The sequence below is a fragment of the Macrotis lagotis genome, chromosome 5 (genome assembly GCF_037893015.1).
Source record: "Macrotis lagotis isolate mMagLag1 chromosome 5, bilby.v1.9.chrom.fasta, whole genome shotgun sequence".
Classification (NCBI taxonomy): Eukaryota; Metazoa; Chordata; class Mammalia; order Peramelemorphia; family Peramelidae; genus Macrotis; species Macrotis lagotis.
This window is the reverse complement of record NC_133662.1, coordinates 240,805,179-240,817,796: the sequence shown is the minus strand read 5'-3', so window position 1 is coordinate 240,817,796 and position 12,618 is coordinate 240,805,179. Positions and strand designations below refer to the sequence as shown.

The window sequence follows — 12,618 nt, the reverse complement described above, 5'->3', positions numbered from 1 at the left end:
GGACATGGAAGGCCAAGTTTGGAGTCTCCTTTGACTGAAACTTGAATGGGTAAAAAGAAGCAATAGGAAATAAATCAGGAAAGGTAGATTGGAATCAGACTGTGAAGGGGTTTAGATGGTAAGATAGGGAATTTGTTGTTTGCTGGGGGTTTTTCCATAGAGAGAGCCTGGACCTTCACCTTAAGAGGATGAATCTGTCAGTGGGTCAAGGGTAGAATGGAGAGAGACAAAAATCAAAGTTGGAAGACCAATGAGAAAGCTTTTATAATAGTCTAGACTAATATGATAAGGGCTGGAGTGTGGCTGTGTGAGTGTACAAAAGGGGATTTGGCATCTGATTAGAGCAACTAGTGGAGGAGAAAGAAGAACTGAGGGTTCTGAGAATGTAAACCTGGGGGATAAGAAGAGTGGGGCTATCATTAGCAGATAGAGAAGTGTTTGGGAGGGATGGGTTGGTGAGGAAATTGAAGTTCTTTTTGGATATGTTGAATTTGAAATGCCTTTGGGACATCAATATGATCAAGAGGCAACTGACATACAAGGTCAGGGAAAAGATTTGGATCAGATATATAAACTGAAGAATTCTGCCTGACGTCCTAAATATGTTCATATAATAAAATAGTTTTTAAAAAGCCCGTGCTTATGTATTTGAAATGTTAGATAGTGAACCACCAGGAGATCAAGCAGCAGACCCAAAGTTGTTTCATACTGTTTTCACAGAACTATTAACTATTTCTTTGACACTGTTCCCCTGACTGTGATTTTTGGGTATGGGAGCATGAGTAGAAAGCATGTTTGGTCAGTGCAAATCAAGGTACAGAAAATATACTGGATGTGGCTTCAGGCCTCCTAACTTGTATGCTAGTTGATCTGTCTGAACTTCAGTACCTTCATCTTTTTTAAATTAACAACAATCCTCCTTTACCTTCCACCTTCCTCTTCCCCACTCCCCAACTGAAAAAGAAAATAAAACCCCTATTAGAATAGTTGAGTAAAACAAATTCCTGCCTTGTCCATGTCCAGAAAAAATATGTATCAATCAAATCTATTACCTCTCTGTAAGAAGGAAGGCAGAATGTTTGATCATGAGTTCCCTGGAGTTGTAGTTGAGCATTGCATTGGTTTGAGTACTTAAGTCCTTCTAAGTTGCCTTTAGTACTCAAACCAATTCAGTGCTCAATATTGTGACAACCATATTGTTGCCCTCAAATTCCCTGATTCTGCTCACTTCACTCCACTTCAGTTCAAACAAATCTTCCCAGGTTTCTCTGATACCATCACCTCCATCATCTCTTACCACAAAAGAGTATCCTATCACATTTATATACGATTGTTTGTTTAGCCATTCCCTAATTGATGGGTTCCCCCTCAGTTTCCTATTATTTGCCACCAAAAAGAGCTACTGTATTTTTAAATATCCTTAGTTAGTTTGTTTTACTTTACTTGTTTACTTTACTTAAGGCTAATCCTTCCCTTAATCTACCCTCTCTCTTCCTTCTCTTTGCCTCTTGTTTCCTGTTAAATGAAATGTATTTCTGTACTCAATTGTGTATGTGTTTTTATTCTTCTCTCCCTTAACTAGTTCAAATGAGAGTGAAGTTCAGTACATTTAGGAATATTTTTTTCTGGTGTGACTGAGTTCAGTTATGATTGTGTGACTGATACAAGGGATAAATTTTTGGTTTTATTCATTCATAATACACACTAGATTGTAGCTCCAACTGTGGGCCAAATAGAAAGAAATTAAGTTTATCTAGCTGAGAATGCACTTACTCAATATCTTTGGCTCACATTTTAAAATCTGACTTGAATTCCAGTGGAGGTCTGTTCTAAACACCTGGAAATGCTCTTTGGCTCTTTAAAGTTGGTGGAACCTTTCTGACCTGCTCTCCTTTGACTTTTCTCCCAGCTACATGTGAATGTGGGGCCAGGCCAATGTTTGGTTTCTTGGTAACAACACACCCAGCCTTTTAAATATTGGACAAGTACTCCTCAGGTCATTTACATTTCAGTCCATATGCCTTCTCAGCATTCCCCTTTGGAAAGGAAAGCATTTCAGTTTAGAGTGTGGGGCCGTGAACACCAATGGTGTTCATTTAACCTGTGAGGAAATTAGGTTAAGACAGACTTGTAGGGGCCTAGAAATAGTTGAGCCCCGAACTCTGTTTCAATAGAAATTTTTTTGGAAGGAAATATTCATAGGCTTAAAGAATCATAAATATGGAGTTGGAAATGGGGCCTTAAAGTCTTACCTCCTGTTACAGATGAGGAAAAATCCACAGATGTGAAGTGCCTTGCCCAAGGTCACAAATCAGAGGGGAAGCCTCTGGGCTGGGGTCCTTGGGCACAGCATGCTTTCCACTATACCATTCTGGTTCTGAGTCAAGTTTATTTCTTGGGTACCAGAAGTTTTATTTTATTTTATTCTGAAGGCAGACTATTTTTAAATTAACATTTAAAGGGAAAGGGTACAAAAGATGTCTTTAAGACTGGCATGAAATTGTTCAACACATGAGCATTATCTTTAAATATCAGGGTCAGCTGGGTAACACAGTGGATAGAGCACTGGTCCTGGACTCAGGAGGACCTGAGTTCAAATCGACCTCAGACACTTAATAATTACCTGTGTGACCTTGGGCAAGTCTCTTAACCCCATTGCCTTGCAAAAATAAAATAAGAGGGACAGCTAGGTGGTGCAGTGGATAAAGCACCAGCCCTGGAGTCAGGAATACCTGGGTTCAAATCTGGTCTCAAACACTTAATAATTACCTAGCTGTGTGGCCTTGGGCAAGCCACTTAACCCCATTTGCCTTGCAAAAAGCCAAAAATAAAAAAAATAAAAAAATAAAATAAAATAACAGATATTACTCAAGTGTTGCTTTTGCCCCATAGATGGGTTATCTAGCTGTCTTAAAAGTAATGCATACTCCAAGACAGAGGTATTTAGTGTTCAGGGAGGACTAGGACCTCTGGTGTGATAATTGCTCATTCACCTTTGGGGTTACACAACCCTCAGTTGTGGCTTCAAGAAACTGGAGCATGTGTAGCAGTCTCACCCCATTAAACCCTTGGCAGATGAGCTCAATCAGATTAAAGGGTAACCAATAGGGCTCAGATGCCTGGGTAAATTAGGAGGATATCTACCTCAAGTATGTGAAGACTTCTCCCCCCGCAGAAGAATGGGCACCTCTGAACAATTTGTTCTAACGATCGTGAAGCAGGTGCTGTGGCATACTTAAGAGTCTGGTCAGACATTGAAGACACCAAGGTCAAACACTGAACCCAGGCCTTTGGCAGTCATACTGACTTTTGTGCTGCCATTGGACTCTGATGACTCTAGAAGAGAAAGTATGACTGGCAACTTTGTGCAACTTCATTTAAATCCCATTTACTCACAAGTCGACATCACTCCACATTGTCACTAGTCCCCTTTCAACTGAGTGACGAACAATAGCTGTATAATAATCCTCAGAATCAGAAAATAAACAAAAAAGACCTCAGAGCAGCTGAAAGAGATGTCACAGAATCCGTCCACCAAGGCCCAAAAGAGGCCTTCTTGCCCTTCATGCTGATGGGCATGGGCAGGTCAGGGAAATAGTGCCTGTGGTCCCATCCTCTTACCAACAAACTTCTAAAGTGACAGCAAGGTGAAGGCAGCAAGTTTGAATGAAAGGAAGGGAGAGGGGCAGGCAGGCACAGTCCCCTTCAGATAATGACAGTTAACAGTCAAAGAGGTCAAATAGACCCAAACCCCTTGGTACAATGGGAGAGAGCCTTCTATGTCCCAGTGACTTCTATGTCCCAATGACAATATAGGGCAGGGACTGACCCTGATCAGAAGAAGAGACCAGATCACATTCTTTAGGTGTTGCTTCAATCCACAGTGGTAAAGATCTTAAATCAAGTTTTGAAGCTTAAAGCAGGCTGACTCTCTCAGTCATTCGAAAAATTTGGCCAGGATGAACCTTGGGAGCTAGTTTGTTCGGTTCTTTGTTTCTCCAGTTTCCTCAGTTTCCCCTAAGTTCTTAGGAAATGCAACTTGACTTGATTGAACAATTCTCTCTAAAAAGTGACTTATTAGGGGCGGCTAGGTGGCGTAGTGGATAAAGCACCGGCCTTGGAGTCAGGAGTACCTGGGTTCAAATCTGGCCTCGGACACTTAATAATTACCTAGCTGTGTGGCCTTGGGCAAGCCACTTAACCCCATCTGCCTTGCAAAAAACTTTAAAAAAAAAGTGACTTATTCATATATCCCATTATAGCCTCAAAACACCATGCAATTTGAACCTGGATAAACATTTTTTTTTGACTGTTTTCATTTTTTATCTCATCTGGACCTTATCTTTGCCTTTGGTCCTGGCCTGTGGAATGCCTTCTTCATCCATTTTAATCTGTTGAAATCCTGCCTGTCCTTCAAAGATTTGTTCAGGTGTTCCTACCTCTGTGAAACCTTCCCTGATTCCTTCCTAGGACCTGACTTTGCTCTGGGTCTCTCTTACATTTGTATGTATAGCTTCCTCCTCCTCCTCCTCCACCCAATAAAAATTTACAATTTCAAAGCAAGTCAACAAGGGAACAAAACTCTATTAAAGCTCCCACTGTGTACTAAGTGGAAAAGATTCCAAGAAAGCTAGAAAATAGTCCCTGCCCTCACAGGTCAAAAGCTGCGTATGGTAACTTCCCCACCCAGTGCTTGGCCCTTGTCAACTTTAAATGATTATTAGATGTTGGAGAAGTGACACCTGATAGTAGCAAAAGATGGAGCCACTGCAGGATCTTCATTGTCTTAACAATATAGAATGTGGTCTCGCAGAGTCATAGGGGAAAGAAAGCTGGGAACGGACCTGCTCTGAGAACCAAGGGGAAGTGACCTTAAGCCCCCTAGGTGTGGTGGGACATGGCACTCTGCCACAAGTGAGAAGAGCCAGACAAGAGGTGGCCTGGGTCTGGGATTAATTGGTGGCCATTTCCTGGCCATCTGGTATGTTCTAGGTCACAGTGCTGCACCTTCAGAGTATCTTCTTGAGAGCTGGGGGAGAGAGAGAGATTTAATAAAACACTGTATCCTCCCCATGGAGTTTACAGCCTAGTGGATAGCAATACCTTCTCAACCTGATGTCTGTGGATGTATGGCAAAGAGGTTTAGTTTGGGGACAAAAAAAAAACAACCAGATCTTATTACCTGGAAAGGGACAAGGTTTGGGTTTGACTTGCCCTGGTAGTAATCTCAATTCCTTTATGGATCACCAGAATCTAGTCTGCCCCCAGCCTGGAGGTATATAACAGACAACTGCAGCCAAGTTTCTAACATCAGGGCCCACTGACTGTTTCATGCCATTTTTGAACTGATTTGACCAATCTTTTGCAAGTCTTAGAACAACATTGATTACTAGATTTATATTTATTTGTGCTGTTAAAAGAACACATTTTTATGGAAGGTAAATAAGTGGTCCTTCAGCCTGTAGAAGCTCCTTTATTATCTAAACCTTTTTTGTGGATTTGATCACACTTACTTGAGAATCTTATCTCTCTTTATATACTTACTGGAATTTGTTGACAGAGAACTGACCTGACAAGTTATAACTAAAGAGAAAATATTAAAATGAAGAGGGAATGTTGTTTGTTTTGTTTGTGTGGGGGTTTTAATTGTTGTTTGATTTGTAAATGACTTGAAATCTTATAATTCACTTAAATTAACAGCTTCTAATGTCACCATCATAGATGTTTGAGAAACATTTTATGAAATAAAAAAAAAATGTTTTTAAAAAAAGGAAAACTGGGGTAGCTAGGTGGTGCAGTGGATAGAGCACTGGCCCTGGAGTCAGGAGTACCTGAGTTCAAATCTGACCTCAGACACTTAATAATTACCTAGCTGTGTGGCCTTGGGCAAGCCACTTAACCCCATTGCCTAGCAAAACAAAAAATAAGGAAAACCTTGAAAGGTACAGCTGTATCTTGTACCTTGGAACCATTTTGAAAAAAAAAGATAATTACTTCTAAAGGTTCTTTCCAATTTTGAGATCTTCTGATTCCATGAAGGCCATACAAAAACGTTATTTCTAAAACTTAAGTCAAGTAGAGGTTAAGTACTTTGCCTACTGTCGCACATTTAGTAAAAATGTTAAGCATTTGCTGGAACCCAGATGATCTGATTCTAGAATCCCAAGTCTTTCTGAATGCAGTAGGTTTCCTTTCCTTTCACTGCATAGGGTTGGTCTAATTGAGGGAGAGCAGAGGGTACTGTTGAATAGATGGACAGGTAGATGGTTGGGTGTACTCTTCAACTGGGTTCTTGTGCCCCTTCTACAGTGATGTCTTAATTTTTTGTTGAACTCATGATGTTACCAATTCTCTACAATAGCTACAATGCAAAGGAAGCAGCTGAGATTTAGAGAAATTTTTGTTGAGAGAAGAGTGAGCCCTAGGCCCTAAGGCCAGTCAAGCTACCTGGTCACAGGTCCAACCTCAAACTCTTATTCACTGTGTGATCCTGCATAGACCTCAGTGATGGAGCCTACATATAGAGCTTGAAGGGCCTGTGGTGATCATCTGATCCAAGCCTCTCATTTTATGGAGGAAGAAACTAAGGCCCAGAAACAGGAAGGGACTTGCTATGGTAGTACCAGGGCTGGTGCTTGAACCCTAACCTTCTAGACATGAGCTGCAAAGGGGTTGGTGGGTTGGTTGTAGTTCTTGAGGAGGATCAAAATGGCATCACTATGTTAGAATCAAAGTGCAATGTGTCTGTACAAGCTCAGAATGTTCTACCACACGTCGAACACAAATAAGCCATGTGAAATATTTGAGATGGATTATCTGAATTTGTGCATCTTGTGTTTCTTTTGAGCTACTTTAATTTTGCTTTGCTCGTAGAACATAGCACCCTCTCTGATGAAGGCACTCCATGCCCTATTTCAGTTTGTCCTGTGCCATGCAATCAATTCCAAACTTCTTCAGAACTTGAGAATGTCCTTGTATCGTTTTCTCCTGACTACTATGTGAGCCCTTGCCCTGAGTTCTTTGTAAAATAGTCTTTCAGGCAAAAGTATGCTTGGCAATTTAATTTGAGTAAGGACTTCGGTAACTGGTACCTTATCCTACCAAGATAATCTTCAGAATATTCCTAAGAATTCAAATGGTCATTTTCACTGGGTAAATGAACAAGAGTTGGGAAGGACCTACATTGGAAGAGATATCTTGTGTGTACATGGAAAGATGACTTTGAAAGTTCCCCAGGAAAAACATTCTCCTTTAAAAGTAAAATATAATAGCTGGACTGATGTAGAATCAAATTCTAAGGAAACAGCCATCTTACCTTGTGCAATGAGACACTCTTTCCAGAAACTTCTTTGTGGGAGATATTGTGCAAATTGTGGCTTCAGGCAGAAAACCAAATCACTTTACTTCAGAATTTAGCATTGCTGGTTTGAAAATGCCCTGGTTCTCCTTTTCTGTCCAAATAGAGGCCCAACAGAGACAGGGGTTCCTTCCAGACCTACCCTCTCCCCACAGTCCTCCAGATTCCTTTTCACCCCTGCAACAGTAAGACCCCTTCTCCACTGATCAATCTTTGCCATGACCTGTTGATTGAGAAAAAGGAGGTGACTGGCTACACTGTTCTAGGCATCTCTGAGTATGCTTCATAGTTTCCAGATCTTGGCATGGCTATATATCAAGAGACTTCTCAGAGGAATAAAGTTCTAGCCATATTTGTGGCTATGAAAAGGTAATTTTGAAGCTATTCTTTCCCCCTATTGTAAATTAAGAACTACTATCTTCCCCAGTCACTCATTTATTTTTCCTTCCTCACCAAATACTGCCCCAACTCTCAAGGAACTAAATGGATAAAGAGGAACAGGGCTCTGAGATCTGCACAGTAAACTTACCGCTCATCTGTTGCCCTATAAGTTAGTCCATGGTCTGAAGAACTAATGAAAGAAAAGCCATTGGTTGAGTACTCCCCATCTCTTTAAAGTTCTGGGAGTAGAAATAGCTTGACTGTTCCCAAGGAATTCCCATTCTCATAGAAGAGACATCTAGAAAGTTAAGGGTTTTGAGTCAGATTAAAAAGCTACTGATCCTTAAGGTGCAACAGCAAAACAGACAGTAATGCATCATCTTTTAAGATAGACATATAGAGAGAGTTACATAAAAGGATAGTCCTTTGGCAAAGCCCAATTAAAATGAAGCATGTCTTGAAATCAGAACTATCCTAGAAATAAATGGAACGGGGTGGCTAGGTGGCCTAGTGGATAAAGCACCGGCCTTGGAGTCAGGAGTACCTGGGTTCAAGTCCAGTCTCAGACACTTAATAATGACCTAGCTGTGTGGCCTTGGGCAAGCCACTTAACCCCATTTGCCTTGCAAAAATCTAAAAAAAAAAAAAGAAATAAAGAAATGGAACTTCTTATAGTCACCATACCACATTTCCATTCTTCAACTACTCCCCGAATTCAATCTCTTCTGTCTGTGGTCCTGACTTAAAAGGAGAATTGAGAAAAATTCAGGGTAGGATGAGTTTTAATCCTCCTAATCACCTCTTACTGCCCACTCCCATTCCATAATTTACTTTGATAGGGACCATGTTCAGTGGCAGTGTGCTTTTGTCTCTTAGGACACTAAGGTCTCCAATGTATTTTTCCATAACTCTGGCCTTTAATAATTTTCAGCTTAACTAGGAAGCACATCTCATAAAAAGAAATAGATCTTTTTTCAATCAGACTAAGATTCTCCAAATTGGAAAGAGAATACTGTAAATACTTTGAATATCATTTTCATTTCTACTCTTTCCTAAGAGCAGCTACTTTCAAGTAATATGGATTTTGTCTTTTGAGTTTTTTAATAACTGAGTCCTTTAGATATTTTTACTTTCATCCTTTTCTTAACCTACAAGTTATGGGTCTTAAACCTCTGGTGTTTGTAGTTACTTGTCTTTTAGATCTGGGGCCATTTAGAAATGATGCCTTCATCTGAGCCAGTCTCTGTGGGATAAACTGAAGAAGAATTTGCATAGTCATGAACTAGACCTAAAGGAAATCAAAAAATATAAAAATTTGGAGGACTCTGGACATCTGCTTATTTAAGAGACTGACATAAAATATGTAATTGTTCATTATTCCATCATGTCCAACTCTTCATGACTCCATTTGGTGTTTTCTTGGTAAAGATACCAGAATGATTTGCCATCTCCTCCTCCAGCTCATTTTACACATGAGGAAATTGAGGCAACCAGGGTCCAGGGACTCACTGGGTATATAATAAGTGTATAAGCTGTATTTGAACTTGAGTCTTTCAACTCCAGGCCTGGTAATCTATCCCCCAGACCACCTAGCTGCCCCCTTAGGTGGAATAGATTCTTTATACAAATATGACATTTTAGTGTTGGGTTGCCCAGTAAACCATAAACTCCCTGTAGGTGAGGTCCTCTTCACATTGTCTTGGTAGCCTTCCCTCAAGGAATGCACTCAAAAATTGGACTTGGCCTAGCTAAGAAGTTAAATGAAGGAAGTTTTCTTAAAAAAAAAAAATTTGACCGTGAAGCAACTGAGCACTGTGTGATTTCTAAATGGAAAAGTAATGTCTACTATGTTTACTTTCAAAATTCACCCAATATTTTATTAAACAACCATATCTGCAAAGTGTTAGAGAGAAAATAATTGGAAGGGGAAGGGGAAAGGGAAGAGTCAGAGGGTACAGGGGCCCAATTGGATGAGTGATTGGAAGTGTTCTCAGGAATGGTGATTGATTGGGAGTACAAATAGCTTGCAGTCAGATCATCTAACCTGATCCCTCCTGTAGCCAGAAGCAGTCATTGGTGGATTGACTGGTCAAGGCTAGGCAGACTCCTCATGAAAATGGTAGGATATGAAGTATTTTAAAAGAGTATTAGTGAAACACAACCTTGTATTAAATTTAAAAATTAAATCCTAACATATTTTGGATTCATTTAAAGTTCAATGCATTTTATTATCAGGAAATGTCAAAGGTCAGAAACTTAGACCTCAGATTGATCTTTGGCCTGAAGATGAGTAGCACAAGGAGGCAGCTGGGTGATCCCGTGGAAAAAGAACTAGTAGCTGGATTCCATTGGACCTGAGTTCAAATGTGACCTAAGATAACTTGCTAGCTGCATAAACTTGGGCAAGTCACTTCATCTCAACTATAAAATGAGACGATAGCTCTACCTAACTCTGAGGGTTAGAGTAAGAATCAAATAAGATCACATTTGTCCTGCCCTTAGCACAGGTCTGGCACAGAGTTGATGCCTAAGCATTATAGGTCTCCTTCCCTTCTGTCCACTCAGGACAGTTGGTTTGAGCTTTCAGTTGGTGTCTTGAATGAATTTTGTTTCCAGTGGGCCTTTGCGGAAATAAAGAGTAGTTGCATTTACTGGAATCCTGTGTACTGGTGATTACGTAAAACATTTAATTTTTTTCAAAATTGTTTTCATTTTATAAAGCAAAATCACTGTTGTCTTCGTGAACATGTACATTTCACTTCCTTCTTGTGGTGTGCTGGCTTCATCCTGTCACTCAGACATTTTTGTTTTGAGTTGTTCTCCTAATGTCAGTGAAGCCCAGCGGTCCACCACCACAGCCCGATGACGTGCGCACCCTGTGCAGATGTAACAAGAGATCACAAAAGCTAAGACTTGATTGAAAATGAAAACAAACCAAACCAAGACTTCCCTAGCTTGCTAGCCAGTTCAGGGAGTGGCATTGTCTGTGAATGTGGGGATGGGCTTCAGTTTCTCCATGTGGGTATCGTCTGAACTCTGATGAAAGTCAGCCAGCAATGTCATCCCGTACTAGTCATGTGGGAAAGGCAGCACGAGGGCCGAAGACCAAACATAACCCTTGGCTTCTGCCTCAGGGCTCCCAGGCCAAGAGGAAGAAGAGCTGCTCCCCTAGCTCTGATGGGCCTTGTCCTCCTCTTTGCTTTCCTGAGCTGCTTCACTAGAAAGTCATGTTTTCTGGCCTCTTCATCTGGAGATGAATGTGGATACGGGGATGGCTTTTCAGTCTCATTTGAAGGCCTGAGGGGGTGGGGGGGCCTCTTGATTGCTAGCTCTTTCTTAATATCATCTCTATTTCTAACTCTAGCTCTTCTCCCCTTTCTTCCCAAGAATACCAATCTTTATAACCAAGAATTTAAGAGTGGAAAAAATGTAAGCAGCTCAGTAAAACACAAAGTCCTTCTTACTTCACTGGACCTTTTTTTTTTCATGTTTTGAAAGTCCAAGGCTTCTTGTCCTGGTGAGCTAGTGTCTGCAGGTCATGGCCTGCCAATAAATACGTGTGTGAATGGTGCCCTGGCCTCAGGTTCAGGGAAGCCTGGAGCTTGTCTTCCCTTACCGTGACATTCCACTTTTAGAGACCTCAGTTTATTCATCTGCACAATGAATCTTAAACTGGATGATCTCATAAGCTGTTTCCAATAGTATGATTCTATAAATGAGAGTTAGAGGCAGCTAGGTGGCACAGTGGATGGAGCACTGGCCCTGGAGTCAGGAGAATCTGAGTTCAAATCCTGCCTCAGTTACTTAATAATTACCTGGCTTTGTGACCTTAGGCGAGTAAATTCAACCCCCATTGCCTCACCCCCCCAAAAAAACCCTATAAATGAAAGTTATCCACTAGGACTGCACAATTCTCAGAGGTATTCATTAGAACCCCAAAGAGGGCTTCAAAATCTGCTTCATTGTAGCTCATAAAATAGCTAAAACTATATATATACTGCCCAGCATTAGCCATCTGAGACGCAGCCCACAGCCACTTTTAATAGGAGTGACTGTGTGGACAACTGCTTCAAAAGTCTGTCCTGGTATCAATGAAAAACTTCATGTATATAGTTGTGATTTTTTTTTATCCTGCCAGCATCATATTCATTACAAATTACATCTTGAGGAGATGTCATTTTTGTAGAATTGCTTGAATTTAAAAAGGCAGAGTTCTGGCCATAGCAATAGAAGACTCAGGTCTAAGTCTCACCTCCAGAAACTTACATTGTGACTATGAGTAAGTCACTTAACATCTCAAAGCCTCAGTCTCCCCAACTGCAAAATGGTGATGATAATAATGGTGCAGCAGCACTGGGCTGTGAGAAAAGTACTTTGCAAATCTAAAACCACTCTGTAGACAAGAGCTAGCACGACTGTTAGTCTGTTGGTTGGTGCAGAGCGTGGGTTACCACTGTGGAAAGACATAAAATATGTCTTATTTTCTGTTCGTTGGTTCCTTGCATCTAAATCTGCATTAATCCAATTTCTTCCTTTTGTTTTTTTCTTGTAGCATCAGCGAAAGTTTCCTCACTGTGAAAGGTGCAGCTCTCTTCCTGCCACGAGGAAATGGGTCATCCACACCAAGAATCAGTCACAGGCGCAACAAGCATGCAGGTAAAGGAGCCCTCTTGTCTCTTGGTCACATGAGCTTGCCCTGGGTTCTCTAGTTGTCCCAAAATATATAGGATGAGGTCTAATGACATGTGGTTTCTTCCTTGGAATCACTGGATCTAAGAGTTAGAAGGAACTTCATTTCATTCTCATTCTGGACAGTTAGCAAATTTGGCCTTATTGAACTGAAATTGCCATCCTTGTTACAGCCACCCATTTGTCCTACC

At 40.8% G+C, this 12,618-nt stretch overlaps 1 protein-coding gene across 4 annotated transcripts in view; it reads left to right on the top strand.

Annotated features, from left to right (window-relative positions):
- The window catches only part of SSH2 (slingshot protein phosphatase 2), a 243,608-nt gene that overhangs the window by 175,053 nt on the left and 55,937 nt on the right, over positions 1-12,618 (top strand). For all 4 annotated transcript variants that reach the window (XM_074189117.1, XM_074189115.1, XM_074189118.1 and 1 more), the window contains one exon: positions 12,291-12,394. In XM_074189117.1, the coding sequence (XP_074045218.1) occupies positions 12,291-12,394 (104 nt within the window). The remainder of the gene's footprint in view (positions 1-12,290; positions 12,395-12,618) is intronic.